This window comes from Alexandromys fortis, unplaced genomic scaffold (genome assembly GCF_014885135.2).
Source record: "Alexandromys fortis isolate MF-2015 unplaced genomic scaffold, M_Fortis_MF-2015_v1.1 scaffold_455, whole genome shotgun sequence".
Lineage (NCBI taxonomy): Eukaryota > Metazoa > Chordata > Mammalia > Rodentia > Cricetidae > Alexandromys > Alexandromys fortis.
The window spans coordinates 130,929-153,491 of record NW_026068340.1 but is presented as its reverse complement, the minus strand read 5'-3'; the positions used below and the strand labels follow the sequence as shown (position 1 = coordinate 153,491).

Genomic DNA, 22,563 nt, shown 5'->3' with positions numbered 1-22,563 from the left:
ACTAAGGGGCGGGAGTGAGAGCGCAGAGGTCAAAAATCACGGACATATATATGTAAGCTCTGTTTATTTGTATCAGACAAGCTCAGTTTAAAAAGATTTTTGTAAGAGGCTCATAGGGGCAACAACAGACCTGGCTTTGAAGTGTAAGTGTCCATTTTAGAGTCTATGCCCAACCACGTGGCCTTAAGTCCATTTTAGAATGTCCTCAAATGTATATTGGATGCCTGGTGTCCCAGGACAGACAGATCTCCAACTCAGCCAAGCCTGATTTCTTGGGATTGACTGCCACCTGACTCGAATTCCCAGTGTGAGTTCATGACTTCAGTGGGAATCCGAAAATGACAAAAATAAGTATGAATGGGTCCCCCAGAACCCTATAGCATAGATAAGAAAAGGGACTCACCAAGACGCAGCCACTATGGCCCAGAAGCCAGTTGTAAGCGTGGCGTAGAGAGCTCAAACTATAGACTAGGGGCCTTTCAACACATGGCCTGCCAAGTGGAAAGGGCCTGGCCTACCTTGGTGGGAACCTCCAAAATGTTAGGAATATTCCTTTTTTAAAAATGTATTTATTTATTTTATTATGTACACAATTGTCTGTGTGTATGTCTGCAGGCCAGAAGAGGGCACCAGACCTCATTACAGGTGGTTGTGAGCCACCATGTGATTGCCAGGAATTGAACTCAGGACCTTTGGAAGAGCAGGCAATGCTCTTAACCACTGAGCCATCTCTCCAGCCCCTAGGAATATTTCTTAATACTAGCTCCCTGTCGATGCAAAATTCCCAATCAAGCCAAATCAAAACAAACCAAATTAAGAAATATCCAGGTTTAGCCGGGCGGTGGTGGCACACGCCTTTAATACCAGCACTCGGGAGGCAGAGGCAGGCAGATCTCTGTGAGTTCGAGACCAGCCTGGTCTACAAGAGCTAGTTCCGGGACAGGCTCCAAAACCACAGAGAAACCTTGTCTCAAAAAAAACCAAAAAAAGAGAAATATCCAGGTTTAATGGGGGATCTGTGCTCTCAGGTGGCCTTGAGGGGGAACCAGGAAGCCGCAGAAATGCGACCCCCAGGAGAAAGAGAGGGAGACCACGTGTTCCTCTTTTGGGAGATCACTTAAAGACCTCTGGGGGTGGGGTCAGGACCTGACCAGCTGGAATTTAGAGTCCAGACCAGGCCTGGGGGCTGGGATAGATGCAAGGAACTGGGGCCTAAGCTCCCAACTTGCTAGTTGTGTTTTGAGAGTGTGTTTCTTTCACTGGTACTTTTTAATGTTTGGGCTGTTTTCAGGGAGATGATGTTTCTTTAACTAGTTCAAGATTCAGAGAAAAAGTGCTTTCCTTTGGCTCTGCTTTCATGTCCAAGGTGTATTTCTTTGACTAGCCATTTCTCTTACCCATAAGGCTTCAAAAAGGTTTTGGCCATTAGTTTGCTGGTTCAAACAAAATAAAGAGATATCATAGTGCTTGAACATATTTTTACACTATCCATTTTTATCTACACAATAAACTGCTGTTGGCTAACTGACTATATGTGTGTGGGCTTAAGATCTTTAAAAAATAGGTTATAATAAGCCCTCCGTTTCTTGCATAGGTCCAAATGATTATGGTAATATGCATAAGCTTTCTCAGATTGATTACACACAAAAGTTTTACTCCTCGGGCGGTGGTGGTGCACGCCTTTAATCCCAGCACTTGGGAGCCAGAGGCAGGCTGATCTCTGTGAGTTCGAGACCAGCCTGGTCTACAGAGTTAGTTCCAGGACAGGCTCCAAAGCCACAGAGAAACCCTGTCTCAACCCCCCCCAAAAAAAGGTCTTACTCCTGTATGAAGTATAAACCATTAAAACACTAAATTCACTTAGAGTTTCACTATAGTATGATTTTTCTCATGTTTTTGAAGAATACACACACCGAGTTCATAGTTTTCTGCAAGATGGTTTATTTTATGCATTTGGAGATGGTTGTGACAAAGGATTTACCACAGACTCCATTCACAGTTATCTCTCCCGTCTGTGTTCTTTAATGCATTTGAAAGTGAATAAGATGTGAAAAGGCTTATTCACAGTACTATACATTCATAAGGTTTCCCTCTACTGTGTGTTCTTTTATTACCTTGAAGAGTAGAGTGGTCTCCAAAGGCCTAACCACAGTGACTACATTCATAGGGGTTCGATCTAATCTGTGATCTTTTGTATTTTTGAAGATGGCTGTTTTGTGCAAAGGCCTTATCAAAAATATTACAATCATAGGGTTTCTCTCTAGAATGTGTTCTTCTATGCAATTGAAGATTACTGTGATGTGCATGGCCTTACAACACTGATTACATTCATAGGGTTTCTTTCTCTCCAGTATGTGTTCTTTTATGCTTGTGAAGATGACCCTGAGCTGCAAAGACCTTACCACACTGATTACATTCATAGGGTTTCTCTCCACTATGTATTCTTTTATGCTTTTGAAGATTACTCTGATCTGCAAAGGCCTTACCACACTGATTACATTCATAGGGTTTCTCTCCACTATGTATTCTTTTATGCTTTTGAAGACCACTTTGATATGCAAAACGTTTACTACAGTCATTACATTCATAAGGTTTCTCTCCAGTATGTGTTCTTTCATGCATTTGAAGATTATTGTGACATGCAAAGGCCTTACCACACTGATTACATTCATAGGGTTTCTCTCCAGTATGTGTTCTTTTATGCAATTGAAGATTACTGTGATGTGCATGGCCTTACAACACTGATTACATTCATAGGGTTTCTTTCTCTCCAGTATGTGTTCTTTTATGCTTGTGAAGATAACCCTGAGCTGCAAAGACCTTACCACATTCATTATATTCATAGGGTTTCTCTCCACTATGTATTCTTTTATGCTTTTGAAGATTACTCTGATCTGCAAAGGCCTTACCACACTGATTACATTCATAGGGTTTCTCTCCACTATGTATTCTTTTATGCTTTTGAAGATTACTCTGATCTGCAAAGGCCTTGCCACATTGATTACATTCATAGGGTTTCTCTCCAGTATGTGTTCTTTTATGACTTTGAAGATGACTGTGCTGGGCAAAGGCCTTACCACACTGATTACATTTAAAGGGTTTCTCTCCAGTATGTGTTCTTTTATGCTTGTGAAGATTACCCTGAGCTGCAAAGGCCTTGCCACACTGATTACATTCATAGGGCTTCTCTCCAGTATGTTTTCTTTTATGCTTTTGAACAGCACTGTTTTTAGCAAAGGCCTTACCACACTGATTACATTCATAGCTTTTCTCTCCAGTATGTGTTCTTTTATGGTTGCGAAGATTATTCTGAGCTACAAAGGCCTTACCACACAGATTACATTCATAGGGTTTCTCTCCAGTATCTGTTCTCTTATGCTTTTGAAGATCAGTTTGACATGCGTAGGCCTTACCACACTGATTGCATTCATAGTGTTTCTCTCCTGTATGTGTTCTTTTATGACTTTGATGTGTTTCATAAAGAACAAAGTCTTTATCACCTTGACGATATTCATAGGGTTTTTTTCCAGTGTGTTTTCTAAGCACTTGAATATCATTGCGATAAGCAAAGGCTTTACTGCATTGCTTACTTTTAGAGGGTTTTTCTCCATTATATGGGTTTTCATTCCTTAGCAGGTGAGTGTCATAAGACAAGGCTTTAACACCGTGAGTATACACTGAAAGTTTCTTCTCTCCATTTTGATTTCTTTCAATCCTGCAAGGATAATTGGCACATTTAAAAGCTTTACCACATTCAATACACTGTTGAACCTTGGTATCTGTATGAATTAATTTTATAACTCGTTCCAATTCTAAAATAGAATTAGTTATTAAGGTTTTATAACTCGGTATAAAATCATGCTTGCTTTTTAATTAGGGTTCAGTTTGCATCTAGGAAAATAAGTATAATGATAAATTCCTTTGTTTCATGGTTTACCTTTTGACATTTACAAAAACATTTTATGTGATATTATTCATATTTTAGAAGACAACTGATTAAACTGAGAGCTTTAAAAACTTTACTGCATACATAAATTTTACTGTGAATCATATTACATTTGCTAAGTGAACTAGGACAATCAGAAGGATTTGCACAGACCTAGAATCATGGGGAATTTTTGCAATGTTTATATATTAATAGTGATGGTAGAAAACCCTCGTTATTGTCTACTTGAGTCAAATTCAACAAGTAAACTCTACATGGGAACTACTGCCTATCTCCCCTTTGTTCTTAAGGAGAGGTGTGTTGAATCCTTCCATGTCCCTATGCTCATAAGCTTATATACACGGTAGTGTCTGATACACATAGGAAAGGAAGAATAATTCATATCCATGAAATTGAGGCATATGGATTTGTGAGGATTTAATAACCATCTATGCACTTAAAGCTGTGCTTATTTACACTGTTGCTTTTGTTTAAAAGTTCTAGGAGAAAGTGCAATCTCATCAGAGGCACATTGTTATCAACTTGCACATGAAAATTACCTTGCATGTCCTCTAGAACATTGCCAATGTTCTTCAGTGTTAAGGTCTTCCCAAATGTATCCTAAAATACAGGACCAGAATATATGTTATATCATTTAACAATGTGCAACATTTAGCTTATTACCTTAAGTGCACCCAAGAACTATGACCGCTGTATTCACCTCATTCTTCTTTCTAACTCTAATTGCAGAACAACATCCTTAACCAAGGAAAAGTTGTTCCCATATTTTAAAACATGAAGGAAATTCATTTTTACCTATAGCAGTGAGGTTCTTGTAGGTCTCCAGCATTACATCTTTATAGAGATTCTTCTGGGAAGGATTAAGCAAATCCCACTCTTCCTGAGTGAAGTTGATGTGCACATCATCACAGGTCACGGCCTTCTAAAATATACCATACATGTGTACAATGGAAAGCACGACAGTGACAATGTTAGAACTACCTACTTCTCTGACAGTATAGTCATATGATTCTGGTGTCCCCACTCTTATTCCATGACGTAGACAATCACTTTAGAAGGAAATTGAAAAGCAGAGTCAACTCTGTCATTTCTGTACCCTTTATATGGGATACCACCCCATAAGAGCAATGTCTATTGAGAGGAAAAGACAACAAAAAAGATCAACAGTATATAGTATGCATGAGAAAATTGTATGAAGAGTTACAGAATACACACAAAAAAGTAATATGGACACACTGGGTGTATTGGTGTATTGTGCCTTTAACTACAACACTCAGAAAACAGAGGTGGGTATATTTGTCTCTGAGTGGAATGCCAGTCAAGTCTATGCAATCAGATCCAGGACAGGTGGAAGTACACATTAAGTCACTGTCTCCATTGCAAACATCAGTGAAAAAAAAAAAAAAACAAACAAATGGGATAGAAAGAACTGAAAGGCTTTTATTGAAGTTCTTACAAATTTGCATTCACTCCAGTTCTGTATTCATCTTCCAGACATCTGAAGTGCCATAGTTTAAACTGTAATTCCAACAACATTTTGTAGAAAGGAACTTCATGTATAAAGCAGTTAAAATAGACAGCTGAAAGCACTAGAAATATAAATGTTGGTCACAAATAATCAACACAGAGATGGAGAGAGGGCAGAGTAATTCAGAGTTTTGCTGGTCTTGAATGGAAGTGGGCACATTTTCCAGTACTTATGTGGGGATCACAACTTTCCATTGTTCCATGATCAGGAATTCTGAGATCTTTTGATCACTTTGATGACCAGGTACCCATGTAATGAATATCCATGAAGACATATAAAATAGTCATATTGATTTTTTAAAAAAAAATCAAATCAAGCATAACAATCCAGAAGAAGTTCATGCACCTGCAATTAACTGACTCAGAATGCTCAGGCAGTATTAATGTCATAAGTACATGGCATTTTTGGAGTCAGAGTGATACCCTCTTTCAAATTTTTAAATTCAAGGGAAGCGTGAAGCTCAGCACAACAGCATATACTTGACATATAAAAAGCCCGTATTCCAGGGCTATCACCCAATAATATGAAAATGAATAGGGCCAGAAATGATGCCCCCCTTTACTTTCAGGAATTTGGAGCCACACAGTAAGGACTACTTCGACAAGCAATCAAAACAATAAAAATAGCAGGTTGTCAAACTCCTTAATAGCAACTGCTTCTGCTATATCTCATTTTTACCTATAGAATATTTACCTATAGAATATGTAGAGATCAAGCCTATAATGATGGTAAAAGCATTTCAGTATAAGTAGGAAATTGTCTAATTAATGACAAGCACAAAACTGTAGATATAAATGTCAGGAAATAAGTTGAGGGTATTGAGACTCATCACATACAATGAGGAATTTCATCTAGACAGGCTTCTCCTACTAAAGATTTACAGGAAATTGAAAGAAAGCCACCAAGGAAAGAAACTTTTTCAAATACATGATCTTTTCATTCAATCAAGTACATTCTGACCCCAGCCACTATTGTTTCATGGCCAACAATGGAAAAATTGCATTTAGTCATTTCAAGGATAGACATTTAATGATCCTCATCTGCAATGGTCCCTACACTGTCCAAATGTGTAATGTCTCCTCTGGCATTCAAGACAATCTGTTGACAGCAACATCTTATAAAACCTGCAAACACATTACCTCTTTCTAACATCAGTGGCACAAAATATCATTAACATCCCAAAAGAGAAAAATAAAGACATAGTAAGGGAAGTTTGAACCAAGACTGAAGCAGAGCAAGAAAACCTCAAATCCTGTAGCTCTCTTGTCAGATGTATGGGCTTCAGTTTCAAATGACTTAAATGGCCCTGTCCTTGCAACTTTTCATGCATTTCGCTCTTTGGTAATTTGCACTCACTATGAGCAGCTGGGTCTCCATGGAAGTTGTGTCATAACTTAGGTATCTTAACATCTTTGGGCTCAAAATGCAACCCAGTGTGTTGTGAAATAACATTTTTAAGTGTGTTATATTTATTGTGGAAAATTGTTTTAATGATGCAAAGAAGTGCTGCATTGGTTTAGCTCTGTGAAGTTTTGATGCTTTGCCTATTTAAAATACCTGGTTGGTGTAAAAAGATTGAATGACCAATCGCATGACAAGAAAGGATAGGCAGGGCTGCCAGGAAAAGAGAATAAATGGGAGGGAAAATCTGGGTGGAAAACAGAAAGAAGAGGCAACAAAAGGAGAGAATAACAGGAGCCTTTAATCCAGCTACACAGCAAGCCAGGGAGTAAGAAATAAAGAGAGGAACACAGAATAAAGATAAAGGCCAGGGGGAAATTGTAGAGAGAACAAGTAAGTTACAAACAACCTGCCTTGAAACAAGCCAAAGTCAAGCATTTTTAAGAAAAAAAAAAATAAGCCTCCATGTGTGAAATTTAATTGAGAACTGGGTGGCAGGCTTTAAAGGAACAAAAGAGTAAAAGAAGGAACCAACAACACCACATTGAGCTTCAATCCTCACAGCTTCATGCAATGAACTCATTGGGCTTCTGATGCTGCCAAACACAGATGCCTGCAACAATGGTAAACTGTAACCATCAACTAAAAAGCCATGATCTTAAATTTTGATTCTTTCATGTTCCCAAAACCAACACAAGACTGGTGATGCTGAGAAACTGGATTTCTTAATTGCAAAGAACACTAATGAGCTTGGACCACAGGTGCAGAAGGTTTTGAATGAAGTAGCTTCCTGAGACTATGAGTCACATTGCTCAACCATCCCTAAATTGAAGGTTTATATGTATGGAGTCTTGCCCTTAGGCACCTTGATAAGCTTCCACTGCACAGTAATGGCTTTTCTGTAATGATAATAAACTCTTGGAAAATTCCTGCCTGCTTTAACATAAAATGCCCTTTGAAACTATCTTTTTATTTTCTTTTATTTCTGCTGTACTTGGATTTTTTACTGTGCACCTAAATGAGTCATCAGTGATAACCATTGAACAGCTTCAATATTCCATTTAAGACATTAGCCCATTACTTTTTAATTTGGCATTACTAAAGTTCTAGAGTATAGGCAAGAAGAAAAATTTTGGAGCCAAAATATCACACAAAAGTCTGGATGGTCGTGACACACGCCTTTAATCCCAGCACTGGGGAGGCAGAGGCAGGTGAATCCCTCTGAATTTGAGGCCGGCCTGGTCTACAAGAGCTAGTTCCAGGACAACAGGACTGTTTCACTGGGAAACCCTGTCTTGGGAAACCAAAAAGAAAAAAAAAAATCAGACAAAAGTCCTCAGGCTTGGTTTTTTTGTCAAGTTTATTTTCAACTGAAATCCTATGATCTCAATACTATTCTCTGCCATTACATTTTCATTTTCCTGGTCCTACAAGAACAGTTAATTATTTTCCTGTTTCTTTTTTGTGTCACATAAAAATCTTGATATCTTCCACATTGTGGCAAAAGTCATCATTCCTATATTCTACTGACAGACGAAATCAACTTTTGTGTTGTAATTGTTTGTGCTAGCCTGCTTTTATGCTATTGTGATTAAATCCTCAATCTGAAAGTATCTCAGGCAGTAAATGGGATTATTTCATTGACTGTGTCCAATCACACTCAATCATTTTGGAAGTGTAGGAGAAACTGCAAGCTAACAATTGAAGGCAAAACACTTGCTAAGACTGTTTACAGCCTTTCTCTTTTGCCTAGTCTCTACCTCATGCTCAGAATGCTCCATATCCCAGCACAGGTCCACCTTCTTAGGGGCTTCCTACATCAATCAACACAATCTCTCACAGACACAGCAGTTTCTGGCTATTATGAACAGAGTCGAGCAAGTGTCCTTGTGCTGGGATGGAAGACCGTGTTTTGGGAATATGCACAAGAGTGGTATACCCGGGTCATGGGATAGATAGATTGACTCTCAATATTCTGAGGATTTTTGCATATTGTTTTTCACAGTGGCTGGAATTTTACAAGTTTGCACTGCAAGAGCAATGAGTCCCCTTGCTCCACATCCTTGGAGCATTAGCTGTCACTTGTGTTGTTGAACTATCCTTTCTGTCAGGTTTATGATGAAATCTCCTGATGGCTAATGATACTGAACATATTTTAAATGTGTCTCATCTATTTTAGATTCCTCTTCTGAGAATTCCATTTAGAGGTATACCACACCATATTTGAATTATTTGGTTGCTGTGTTGTTGCACAACTATTTTTTACCCTGAGTGAGGCAACCCAGAAGCACATAAATCAAAATGGTTTACTCAGTTCTAAGTGGGTATGAGCAGTTAAGTAAAGTACAACCATAGTAATCACAGTCAATCACAGTATAAGTCATAGATGCAGAAAGGCTAAGTAATAAGAATGGATCTAGGGGACATGCATGGAATTCTCTGGGAAGACATAATAGCTTTTGTGGGTGCACTGGAGGCAGGTGGGGATGGGAACAAGAAAGATCAAGTAAATAAGGGACAGAGATGAAGTATAGGAGGGAGAGATGACAGGAATAATGGAGCTTTTTGCAGGAGATATGGAAAGAGTATGCTGCAAACTCCCAAAACTACAAGAAAGACACTATTGAAGATTCCTAGTAGTGAGGAATACAGAGGCTGAACCAGCCATCGTCTGTAACCACATAAGGCTCAAAGTGGTAGGATCGGGTCATCAAGTCAGCCACTGAACATTAGAACCACACTTGTCTTGCTTGCAAGATATCCTGGGGCAAAGGTGCCTCAGAGTTTCTGAAGTGACCAACCAATGACTGGTCTAACTTTTAGTCCAAGCTGTGAAAGGAAGCCAATGTCTGATACTGCCAGGATGGCCAGGAACCAGAGCTTGATGGCTTCCAGAATTAGGGTAGAACCAAATACAACTAAACAAGAAAAAATAAATAAAATGATTCATATCTAAAATCATAGATATATTCCCAGCACAAATGCCACCAGATAGAATTCTTCCAGCAGCTGATGGTTGCACAGGCAGAGATCCCTACCCAAACATTTCCTTGAGTTCTTGGAATCCTGTGGAAGGAAGGGGTAAAAAATGTAGGATATGGAGGTTTTGTGGAACCCAGGAAAACCAAAGCTACAGAATCAACAAAACAAGTCTCATAGGGTCTCAGACAAAATGAAGTGAGAATCATGGAACATGAACAGCTCCCATGCCCCGTGCATGCATGCTTTGGTTGTTAGGTTGGGGTGTTTGTGTGATTGCTAACTGTAGAACTCTTGGTATCTCTTACTCTTGCCAATTTTTGTGACCTTTTATTCCTATTTGCTTGCTTTGTCCAGCTTTGATAAGGGATTTTTACCTAGTTTTCTTGAACATTTTTATGAAGGGTTTCTTTGATATCCCTTGGAGGCCTTCTATTTTATGACAGCTGAAAAAGGAGCAATGGATCTGGGGGAATGAGGACTGTGGAAAACTGGAAGGGGAGGAGGAAGTGGAAGCAACAGTAAATATGTATTATATGAAAAAGAATAAATAAAAGAGAAAATAAAAAAATGAAAATGCATTTAGTCTGAGTTTTTTGAGCTTCATAATCTGTAATAACCCAAAAAGCACAAATGTCTATAAACTCTTCTGGAATTCAAGCCAACCTCTTGTCTGACACATCTTGAAATTCCAAGTAGCAAACTAAGGATTTCCAGCATGCAATATCATAGGATAAACTCCCATTCAGAAAAAGGAATATAGTTGTGCTCCAGCCCCAAATTCAAGCAGAAAATCCTTGCTCATGTGCACATCATCCCAGCCAGAAGAACAGGTAGGCAGTCCGCCAGTCTATGAAACTAACACACTCACTAAATTCCCAGATACAATCCCCAACAAGCTAGGACTTGTTTGTCTGGAGGAGATTATATATTGTGGAATCATAATTCCATGAGTATGTGAACTTAGAGATAATATTAATAAAGCTCAAAATATGCCTGTCTAGGGCTGGAGAGATGGCTCAGTAGTTTGGAGCACTGACTGCTCTTCCAGAGGTCCCGGGTTCAATTCCCAGCATTCATGTGGCAGCTCACAACTGTCTGAAGATCCAGTTGCAGGGGATCTGATCCCTTCACACCTATGCACATAAAATAAAGTTAATTAAGCCATAAAATTTTTTTAAGTGCCTATTAAGTTTGACTTGCAAGCAGGAGAAGGTGATCGTAAAGATTTAGATCATCTGTTGAAATTTGATATGGCAGTATATGCGCAACTTAATATTCCAGCAAAAAAAGGGCCTGGTATAAATTACCTTGCACTGGAAAGAAAACGAAAAACTTGTCTAAGATGAAACAGAAACCTGCTGAATTGTTTCAAGATTTTGTTTCTCAATTGGTGACAACTATAGGGAGACATTTGAGAGATTCGGAGACTGAACATTACTTGGAAACAGTAGAAGTATATGTGCTGTCCGAGAAATAAACTTGGAGCTGTTTGGTACTGGCCTTCAGTCCTACGGCCTTCAGTGGTTTAACCTCTGTTTGTGTCTTCACTTCGCTTGACTTAAATTTTCCTCAGTCTCAGTGTCCTTTCCAGGGAACCCTAGCTGAATTTTGCTGGACAGAACATATGGAGTATTCTACCAAGCTTAAACAAAATTGACTACAGGTTCTTTACGATGTTGCCCGGAGATAAGGAATTTTGTTGCATATGCCTTCCATAAATTAAGAGATTAGCTGGTTACATTCTACACTGTAAGGTACATTGCTTGGCTTTCAATGCACAGTAAGGGTCTTCCCTTTAATGGTGCAAAATCCTTGAAAATCCCTCTTTTTCACCACTGGACTGCCATCTGAAATTACCTTGTGTTTTCTTTCTTGTCATTCCTTTCTATGTGTTTCTTTTTCACTGTAGAACCTAATGCAGTCAGCAGTAATAACTATCCAACAGAAATAATATTTTTTTCTAAGAAATCAGTCTATTGCTTTTTAATTCTGCCTTAACAACCTACTTGGCACATGGAAATATTAAGAAAGATTTGGGGCAAATGTATACAGGTCACACACAAAAAGGAGGTTGTCAGATCTGCTGGATTGGGAATAGTAGAGATTTATTAACCTCCCATCTTGAGTGTAACTATCTGAACTCAGGTTACTCACAAAAAGAATATGCGCTGAGCCACTTGCCAAGACACATGAAATCTTATATCCAATAGGTCAAGTCTATCTAATATTGATAAAAACAAGAAAAACAAATCATAAAGAAATAAAGAAATAGAGAAAAGATCCTGAGGAAGATGATGCATCAAAATTAAGATTTTGTATCTGGTAAATTTTCCCAATTAAATGAATGTAATCCAATGTGTTTGTCCAACAATTTACAACAGGAAAGCTGAATACAAAGCTACATTCACAGTGGAAACACAAAGAACACTCAAGGAGATTAGGGATTGTTCATACCAACACTTAGGTAGCAAAGACTCAAATATGAAGACAGCAACATCTGTAAAACACAGATACACCAGGAAATGGAAAGAGGCAAGCATCTAAGATTAAAAAATGAGTCTCTCCACATAAACTATACCAAAAACAAAACTTAAGAAATTGATCACAGAAAAGACTTTCTGAATAAAATTGGTGAAGGTCTACCATTTTAAGGAAAATGAATAATATAGTTAAATTACAGTCATCATATATTACAGAAGAAAACAGGTTCATATGACTTCTTTACTTTCCACACATGCACATCAATAATAGGGTTGGAGAAAAACAAGGAACAAAAGCAGTGAAATATTGTCAAGTTTAAATCAAAAGACCAAGGAAAACTTAGGTAAGGAAAAATGTGTACTTGACCAATGTTACCCAGCTGCCTTTGATAATAAGTGAACAGAAATTAAATAATCACAAACTTCACAACTTTCACAAAGGTTTTCCAAAGTGATCCTTAAACTGTTATTTCTGACCCCCCACGTTACTGATGTCTTCATAAAAAGAAGCCTCATGTTATACATGCTGTCTTTCAAATGGAGGAGATTTCTCTCAATGGCTCTCCTGCCCACCATGCTTTCTTCTGGTTTCTGGGAAAGGCGGCCCCACTGATGCTCAATCCCAAAACAAGCATAAAATGATTTAAAATGGATTCCTGCTACATGGAATATGGGAGGAGATGTGGATTGTGCCCTATCTACCTGCCAAACACGATGCAACCTGAGAAGTCTCTGCACATCAGAAATTCCTTTTGTCTTCTGGAACAAAGCTTCACTGTATTGTACATCATTGTGGCAAGCAGCAACATCACGTTAAAAGCCTTCAAAACATGTATTGCTGTAAGAAGTTTGATATCAACATTTTCCTACCAGGTACCAAACTATTTAAAACCTTTATAACACAAACCTGAAATTAGAATTAGATACTCAAAACTTCTGGAATCTAGACATTCAGTTTTCTAATCTCACTTCCCACCGCACAACATAAGCAGTGCCCCTGTGGATACGCTGGAGAGTGATACAACCTGCATCATATTCTTCATTTCCAGGGCTCCAGAGTCCCCCTTTACCCTGTAAATCTCTACAAAAGGAGGCTCAGAGAACAAGGGCCCCTGCCAACATGAACCACATGGACCAACATGACTACAGTCTGTCTCAGGTTCCATTCAAGTCACAGCAGAAATGACAGTTCAACAGACCTGTTCTGAACACCTTCCATTCAACATGGTATAGCTTTTTGTCTTCCTACAACAGAGGCAAAAGAGAAACATGGAAAGAACCCACAAACCTGCCACTAGTACTCCTGATTGCTAACCCTTCCCAGAATTCCTAATTGGCTAGGGTCAACTAATTGGGCCTCAGGATAGTAGCAGCTCCCCTACAGAATGACTAGAGATTAAATGACTCAGACAGCACATTTTTTTCAGTTCTGCCCTCCCAGCCCAGAAGACAGTTCCCTAGTTTACTTTGTATTTTAGTACACATTATTCCCCTCTCCTGGAGCAAATTCTGTTCCTCATCCAAAATGGAAGATCTGGGTAAAATGTTTTGGTCCTGCCAAACAGAACTGTTACTTTTCTGGATTAAGATTTTCATCTTTAGAGAAAATATATAGGACATCTTTAATGGGCTGTAATAAATATCCCTAGTCTCTGGAACACATGGCCAAAATGTCTGTTTCAACTTTTCAAAATGAGTTTTGAGATTAAACCTGTATCATATTCACATTGTCTTTGCTCCCTCCAAGCCCTAACATGACCCCAATTGTTTTCTAATTCATGGTCTGCTTTTCGTTAACAACAGTTACACAGTAATAGTAGTTATTTTATGAATGTGCTACTATAGATATAGCAATTAGGTTTAAAATAAGGCCTTTAACTTACCCAGATTCTTGATTGCCATGGTCTGTGCACATCAAACAATGGTCAATCAGGATAATCATACCGCATCTACAACGGACTGCTGATTCCACACAGGATATCTCAACTACTGTTGAAGGAGGAAAGCTCTCACCCTCCATCTCTCCTCTCCCTTTCTGCACTGTGTCTCCACAGCTTCAAAGTTGGTCAATGAGCTCAATCCTTGCACAGGTCCCTCTTCTTCTTAGTCCCCAATACAAGCCAGAAAGATCAGCAGACACTCATTAACTGTTCTATTTTTCTTTCTCATTGCTAGTCAAGGCCAAACCTGGAAGAAGTTGCAAGTTTGTTTTCCCAGCACCGGGCAGCAGAGGCAGGATTACATGTTCAAAATGATTCTCAGTTACCTAACATGAGGCAAGCCTAAACTATAGGAGACACTGCTCTACACAAAAATCAACAGTCAACACCATGTGAGAGAAATGAAATGCAATTACTAATGACTTAGGAACATTGGAGAACAGAAACAAACAGAGATAAGAGCAGCAATACACTGAAATGAAATATTTGAAAATGATTCCAATAAGTGATTTCGAAAGTGATAAAAAATATTACACTTTAAATTAAATTAAATTAATTAAATAAAAACTTTGCCATATTGGCTGTGAAAAAGAGTAGGCCCTTCGCTAAGGCAGAGGACATCATTAATAAGAGATAGATTGATGTGGCTCCTATGCATTTGTTGGCTGCTGAGATATATAATGTGACAAGTAGAGTTACAATCAGTGGCCTGTTTCCCAAAACTCTGAACTGACATAACTGTGCCAAGTAAGATCATTCATATCTTCATAGGATTGTTTCCTAATTGCAAATTCAACGTTCATTGGCTCACGATAACCTTCCCAAAGTGTTCACCACTCACCCTCTGCTCTGTATTCATTAACATGGCATTAATTAAAATAAACCATACTGGGAAATTACAAAATCACACCCCTACCACAGTCCAGTCCTATCTCATAATGGTGGCACCAACACCTGATTGCCTATGCTGTGTCCGCTGCACGGTACACAATAATCTATTCCTCCTATTGTGGTCTGAGGACAGAAGGAATGCTCTATATACAAATCTTTTTCCTGTGGCTCCATTGGATAGTCAACTACATGACTCAATTGCATAATTTTAAAGCTGTGAGGTGGCAACATCTATTTATTTAAGAATTTTGAAACTATAATATGGAGGACAGCAAGGTCATTGCCCTGGACAGGAACAGACCAAGGCCACCTAAGTCAATATAACAGAAGTTGTCTCAGAAACAATTTTTCTAACAAGATGGAAATGCAGCTGTTCTACAACTGATATGGCTTTCCACTGAGAAACCACTTCACTCACTTAGGAAATTAATAAAGGAAAATCTGTTTAATGATGGCATGCATCCATCTCTGGCTAATGCTCAAAGAGGAACAAACTAAGAGAGATTTTGAGTTTTACATATGCTATTATCCTTGAGTGTCCTTTAGGTTCAGGCTCCAGGTTACACCTTGAACCACTGAAATAAAAACAGACAGCTTGCCAGGCTAGACATTTAGGCAGACAGGAGAGTTACACGTCAAAGTTATTCACAGAATAATTTCTTAACTACAAGGGTGACTTGAAACAGCAGGGACTTCTTCACTGACAGCGTTCTGAGGTGAAGGTCACAGGGAATGAGAAAGACAGGACTTGTAAAATGTAAAAAGGATAGGAGCTAGGTTAAGGTGGACTTGGAGAAGATTTGGCCTATGCTTTGTAAGCTTCTTAAGAAAAGTAGTATCAGCTGGGCGATGGTGGCGCACGCCTTTAATCCCAGCACTCGGGAGGCAGAGGCAGGTGGATCTCTGTGAGTTCAAGACCAGCCTGGTCTACAGAGCTAGTTCCAGGACAGGCTCCAAAGCCACAGAGAAACCCTGTCTCGAACCACCCCCCCCCCAAAAAAAAGAAAAAAAGAAAAAAAAAAAGAAAAGTAGTATCTTGCCAGGCAATGGTGGCACAGGCCTTTAATCCCAAGACTCAGGAGGCAGAACCAAGTAATCTCTGTGACTTTAAAGCAAGCCTGGTCTACAGAGATTGTTCTAGAATAGTCAAGACAGTCTAGGATAGCCAGGTCAGTCCTACAGAGAAACTCTGTCCCAAAAAACAAAAACAACATAAAAAAGAGAGAAGAAAAGCATCCTGTATCTCGTATACTTCCAGGGAGTAAATGGAAAGAAATGGAAGAATTTTATGAAGTCGGTAGAAACTATTACACAATGGGAAAAATTTAGGAGGAGGCTAGTCAAACAATTCTACACAAAGGGAACACAGGGTATCTCAAGAACTTTCCTACGTGCAGAGTTGGCTTTGGGACTGAAAATCACAGCTCCATATGCTAGGAAGAGTTGGTTTCTAAGGACCCAAAGAAACTTCTCCACAAAGGGCTTATTGCAAGACCATTACCAGCGCTACCAAACATATTTCTGGTTTCAGATAAGGGGCTCTGTTTTATTATCAATACATCGGGCCCTAAGGGAAGGCTTCCAAGAATGTTCTTTCTCCCTGCCTGAGGTCCTAAATGAAAGCCTTGATTGACCAGGTCAGTCCTTACCAAAACAGTATTCTGCTTTTCAAATATTTGTCACCTGATGTCATTTTGCCCATCTGGCAGAACTATGCTTTTCTTACTAAGAAAGGGGAACTTTAAGGCACACCAGGCCTTAAGGTTGGTTGTGACCCTCTAATGCCTCTTTGAACAGCTTGTTAGCGGCCTGTTTTTTGACATGGGGAAGGGCCAAGAAGTTTAAATGGCTTCTTTGAAATGGTTTGAAGTCAAATGTCTGAACATTCCGGTTGAAAAATGTGTACACGAGCATTCTAACCTCTAACAGCCCTGATTAACAAATACTTAGGTTTTGAATGTTTTAGATGCAGTAGAATTTTAGTTAAATTCTACTTTGTTAGCCTATGTATTAAGCATCGGTAGTGGAGTGCTACAAACACATAAGAAGCCATTGATGACCTCCACAAATTTAAAATTAATGATGACTATGTGCGAAGGTTAAATGAAAACCAAGGAATGTCAGCAAGATACTGGAGAAACTAGGCTTCTCCAAGTTTGCCAATGGTTTTCCATGAATGTATCATGCCTGCAGAAATTGACTTGAAAGATGTTTGTACACACAGCTCCCTGCTCCCAACTCTCTAAGCAAATTAAGCCCACAGAGCAGAGTTATTCAGAGGCCTGCCCACAGGTCCATGAATTAGCAAGGACTGCATGGAACTTCACAACACAGGAAAACTGGCAGCAGGTTCCCACCCAGATCCAGGGAGAATGCACCTTAGTGTCTCCTGCTCCTCACCCTCTGCTCCTCCCCATCTGGAGACAGCATTCCCTCGCTCAACATGTTGTGCTTCCCCCGCTCGCCATAGCTCTCAGTTCATCATCTCCCTGCAGCAGCAAAGGCACGACAGCACAGGAAAGGGCTGGCACCAGCTCCTCTGGAAAGCCTAACATGGAGGCGGGTTGCCGGAAGAGCACCGGCACCACTTCTGACTGGCAGGTCAACTGGAGGGCCTGATTGGCTAGTGATGATTGAGTGGGATGAACCTTCCCAAAGGGCTATAGTTTGCTTAAAGAGACAGCACAGTGGTTCCTGGCCATTCCTTTCTGCTCCCATCAAAAGTCTTTTCTAGATCTGCCAAGACAGGCATTTCAAAAACACTTGCCCGAGCCTCCAATAGCAGACACTGCCACAATCCTGCACGCCATAGGAATCTTGCCCTTTTTCCTGCAGGACACAACGTGGCTAGCTAGCTTGTACAGGGAACTGTGCTAGGTGGGGTGTAGTGATTTCCTGTCCTACAGGTAGAAGGCAGCCCAGAATATTAACAACTAAAGAGAATTTTTACGTTACAAAAGGAAATGTTTGTTGTGGGATTTCATGCTGAGGTCAGATGAACTGAAGGTACAGTGTATCTGGTTGTCACAGGGATTTCAGACAATCAGGAGAAAAAAGCAGGAACCAGATCTTAAACAAGATCTTTCCCCCATCAGAAGTCTGGGTGATAGCTCCATGGCTTTACAAGTTTTATCCTGAAATTCAGAGCAAATTCCAGGCAAATGAAAATTATTAAAGAGAGTAGTGTTCGTGGAAATTTGAATACACAGAGAATAATGGATTCAGGAAGAATGTCCTTATGAACGCTGCTGTTAGCCAGCACATCTCCCTCCATGGACTAGTGAATAAAACACACAGCTGCATTACTACATGAACAAGACAGGTAGAATGAATCTCACCATTTTAGTAGAAATTGGGCTTATTACAAAGTCTCAAAAGCTGAGGTACAGGTCATCTTAAAAATAGGTGTCTACCAATGAAAACTACCAGGAACTAGTAATCACTCACTATTTACATCTCTTAATATCAATAGACTCAACCTATAAAATGGCACAGACTAAGAAAATGGATACAAAAGCAGGATCCATCCTTTTGCTTTATAAAAGAAACACACTTAAACCTCAAAGACAAACATTGCCAGAGAGTAAAGTGTTGGAAAAAGATTTTCCAATCAAATGGACCTAAGCAGCACACATGTATAGGTATCCTAATAGTGAACAAAATAGACATCAAAGTAAAGACAATCAGAATGGATGAAGAAGGACACTTGATACTCGTAACAGGAACAATCCATCAAGATGAAGGCTCAATCCTGACCATCTATGCCCCAAATAGAAGAATACCCACACATGTAAAAGAAGCATCACTAAAGCTTAAATTGCTTTACAAGAATAGTAGGAGACTTCAACACTCCACTCTCCCCAGTGGGCAGGTCATCCAAACAGAAACTTAACAGAGAAATGAGACAACTAACAGATGTCTTGACATAAATGGACTCAACAGACATCTACAGAACATTCCACCCAAACACAAAAGAATATACCTTCTTCTCAGTACCTCACAGAACCTTTCTAACATGGACCACAAACATGTTAACAAAGCAAACCTCGACACACAAAAAATGGAATAACCCCCTGTGTCTTATCAGATCACCATGTTTTAAAGTTAGGATTTAACAACACTCATCATAGAAAGCCTAAAAACTCATGGAAATTGAACAGTGCTCTATTAAACCACCCCTAGGTCAAGGAAGAAATAAGGAAAGAAATTAAATACTTTGTAGAATTCAACAAAAATGATGGGACAGAATACCCAAATCTATGGGACGCTATGAAAGCAGTGCTAAGATGAAAGGTCATAGCGCTAAGCGCCAACATAAAGAAAGTAGAGAAAACTCACACCAGTTACTTACCAGCACACCTGAAAACTCTAGAACAAAAAGAAGCAGACTCACCCAGGAGGAGTAGAAGATAGGAAATAATCAAGTTGAGGGCTGAAGTCAATAAAATACCAAAATTAAATCAAGACCAGATGAACAATTCAAATCAGCTGCTAGGAAAGAGAAGAGGTCATCAAAAGCCTTCCAACCAAAAAAAAAAAAAAAAAAAGCCGATGGAAAGACAGTTTCAGTTCAGAATTCTGTCAGAACCAAGAAGTAATAACTATACTTTTCAAAGGGTTCCAAATAATAGAAACAGAAGTAAGATTGCCAAACCCCTTTTATGAAGCTACAGTTACCCTTATACCAAACCACACAAAGATTCAAACAAGGAGAATTCCAGACCCATCTCACTGAAGAACATAGATGCAAAAATACTCAATAAAATACTAGCAAATCAAATCCGAGAACACATCAAAAAAATCATCTACCATAATGAAGTCAGCTTCATCTCACAGATGCAAGGATGGTTCAACATACAAAAATCTATTAAGAATCCTGCCCTCTAAAATATCCAAGTTATGTAAAAAAAAGAATCCTGCCCTCTTAAGTTCCTTTCCTAACATCCTTTAATACTGAACAACAATATGGCAGTATAATCCAAATTAACCCTTTTCTTCTCATCCTGGCTTTTGGTCATCGTGTTTCATCACAACAGAAACCCTAATTAAGACACCATGTTTGGTTGATATGTATGAGAGACCTGCTCTTTTCTAAAGTTAAACAAAGAAGAGAGATTTGTGGGAAGGTTGCGACAGAGAGAAATAGTGGGAGGAAAGAATAAATAAAAGATAAATGAAAGAGAGGAATGAGGAAAACGGAGGGAAGATTGGGACAAGGAAAGATGAAAATTTAGCAGGGCAAATGACAAATCTTGTGGCTCTATCTCAGGTATGTGTGCTTTATTTTCAAAGGGCTTAGAAAGTTCTATCCCTGCTGAAGCATTAATCAAACTGGCATTTAACAATAAGAAATCAGGAGTCAGAGAGCAGGGTGAGAAACTGAAAGATCAGAGAAGCCAGTTATCCAGCAAATTGTGACTACCACCTCTTCAGTTTCTCCATGTTACTAAAGTGTAAATATTCTCTTAGGCCTGCCTTAGGAATCCTGACTCCTACCTGTCCAGAGTTCTCCAAACTTCTATGGTAAATTTTGGTCAGGTAGCGATTAGCTCTGCTGTAATGCTAAACAAGCTTTATTATCAGAATGTAATCAAAATATCACACATTTCCCTATTTGTCTTATTAAAAGGTGAAGGTTTTAACTAACACAGTAAAGCCATATATACTAAATACAATAACTATATATAATATATACAGGGGAGAATTATACTAACAATGTCCAATCCATTTGCATTTGGTAAATTTAGAGAAAATGTTTGATCATCTATCCTATCTTAGTAAGCCCAAGGTGTTGTACCTAAAGTACTTTTTATCCTAACTGGTATTACTAACCTTAAATAATGTTTCTGCCTCTTAGCCTTATATACATTATACATTTTTTAATTCATTTTTTTCAATTTGTTAACATGCATAATTACAATTATTGAGTCTTTAGCTCCATCAGAGAAGTCAGAGGGATATAATATTCCCTGAGTAAACAGGAAGTATAAAGCAAACAACATTTAAAATGAAGAAACAACACCACCTGTAAAATAAATTTTTGTCAGGCTGTAGTGGTGCACGCCTTTAATCCCAGCACTTTCATAGCAGAGGCAGGTATATCTCACTAAGTTAGAGGCCACCTGTTCTACAAAGTGAGTTCCAGGAAAGCCGGAGGAACACAGAGAAATCTGTCTTTTAAAAAGAGGAAACAAAATGGCTTTTTGTTTCACCTTGAAAACACACTTAACACGATTATAGTAAGTGACCGTTAGGCCAATTTATTCTTTTGAAGGGGGATATTTTATTTGGATGATGTATTATTTTTTAGATACCTCAGTTGTCTGGTGATTTTTAGATTCCTTAGTTCAATGTTTTCATACTTTTGTAAAGACAAAACAGAACTCTGCCGTAACCCTAACTTTATGAAGATTTATTGTTGGAAATTATATTTAATCAAAAGGAAAACATCTATTAATCTTACAAATTAGTTCAGATTGAATGGTAATGCTCTCTGATGAACTATTGTCTCTTTTTCTCAATAGATCTTTTTGTTTGAAGCTAATCTTTAAGAATTGAAGTGGTCTCTATAACATTATTCCCCATTATTCAACATTATATCTTGGTTTCTATTCTGAATGCAATGTATCTTTAAAGCATACAGGTTGGTTTAATTTAGCAGGGTTTTTTAATTGCCTAATGTCTCCCCACAGCTGTTGTTTCCTTTTTACTAGCATTTAAAACTGTAAAAGTTAATAATCTATTCTGTAACCCATCTCTATGGCCTTAATTACTCCTTTCTCTTAACTGAGCATAAATTTAAAGATGCCTGATGCAGTGTTAATCTAATTAATCTCTTTCAATCCCAAAACAACCTAAAAAATGATTTAAAATCTGCTTCCTGCTACATGACATAGAGCAGAAGATGTGGATTGTGCCCTATCTACCTGTCTACCACATTGCACACCTGAGAAATCTCTGCACATCAGAAACTCCTTCTGTCCCCTGGAACTGAGCTTCACTGGATCCCACCATTGCAGCAAGTGGTAACACCGTGTTAAAAGCACTCTACTCTACTATTGCTCTACCAGGTCCTAAACAATTTGTAATCTTTATAACATAAACCTGAAATTGGAATGCAATATTCAGAACTTCAAGAAACCAAACCCTCAATTTTCTAATGTCTCTCCCCACTGTACAACAAAAGCAGTGCCCATGTGTGTACTCTGGACAGAGATACAACCAGCATCATTTCCTTCCATTCCAGGGCTGCAGTATTTCTATACACAAAGAGGCTCGGAGAACAAGGGCCACTGCCAACATGAACCACATGGACCAACATAACTACAGTCTAGCTCATGGTAGTTCCAAGTCTCAGCAGAAATGACATTTCAACAGACCTGCTCTGAACACCCC

General features: G+C 38.9%; 2 protein-coding genes across 3 annotated transcripts in view; one reads left to right on the top strand and one right to left on the bottom strand.

The window, feature by feature from the left end:
* LOC126495293 (zinc finger protein 431-like) overlaps window positions 1-22,563 on the top strand; it is a 54,699-nt gene that overhangs the window by 11,899 nt on the left and 20,237 nt on the right. The window contains exons 4-5 of the mRNA XM_050132883.1: window positions 2,046-2,066; window positions 22,503-22,508. Of these exons, the coding sequence (XP_049988840.1) occupies window positions 2,046-2,066; window positions 22,503-22,508 (27 nt within the window). The remainder of the gene's footprint in view (window positions 1-2,045; window positions 2,067-22,502; window positions 22,509-22,563) is intronic.
* Window positions 2,195-17,712, bottom strand: LOC126495294 (zinc finger protein 431-like). Of its 2 annotated transcripts, XM_050132884.1 has the most exons (5): window positions 17,569-17,712; window positions 4,742-4,868; window positions 4,486-4,546; window positions 2,821-3,715; window positions 2,195-2,397 (listed from the first exon to the last, which is right to left on the bottom strand). In XM_050132884.1, exons 1-5 carry the CDS (start codon window positions 17,611-17,613, stop codon window positions 2,329-2,331), a joined length of 1,197 nt encoding a protein of 398 aa, XP_049988841.1. In that variant the 5' UTR covers window positions 17,614-17,712; the 3' UTR covers window positions 2,195-2,328. The 2 variants fall into 2 exon arrangements, with proteins under 2 accessions (XP_049988841.1, XP_049988843.1); XM_050132886.1 differs by lacking the exon at window positions 2,195-2,397 and having other exon boundaries at window positions 2,688-3,715.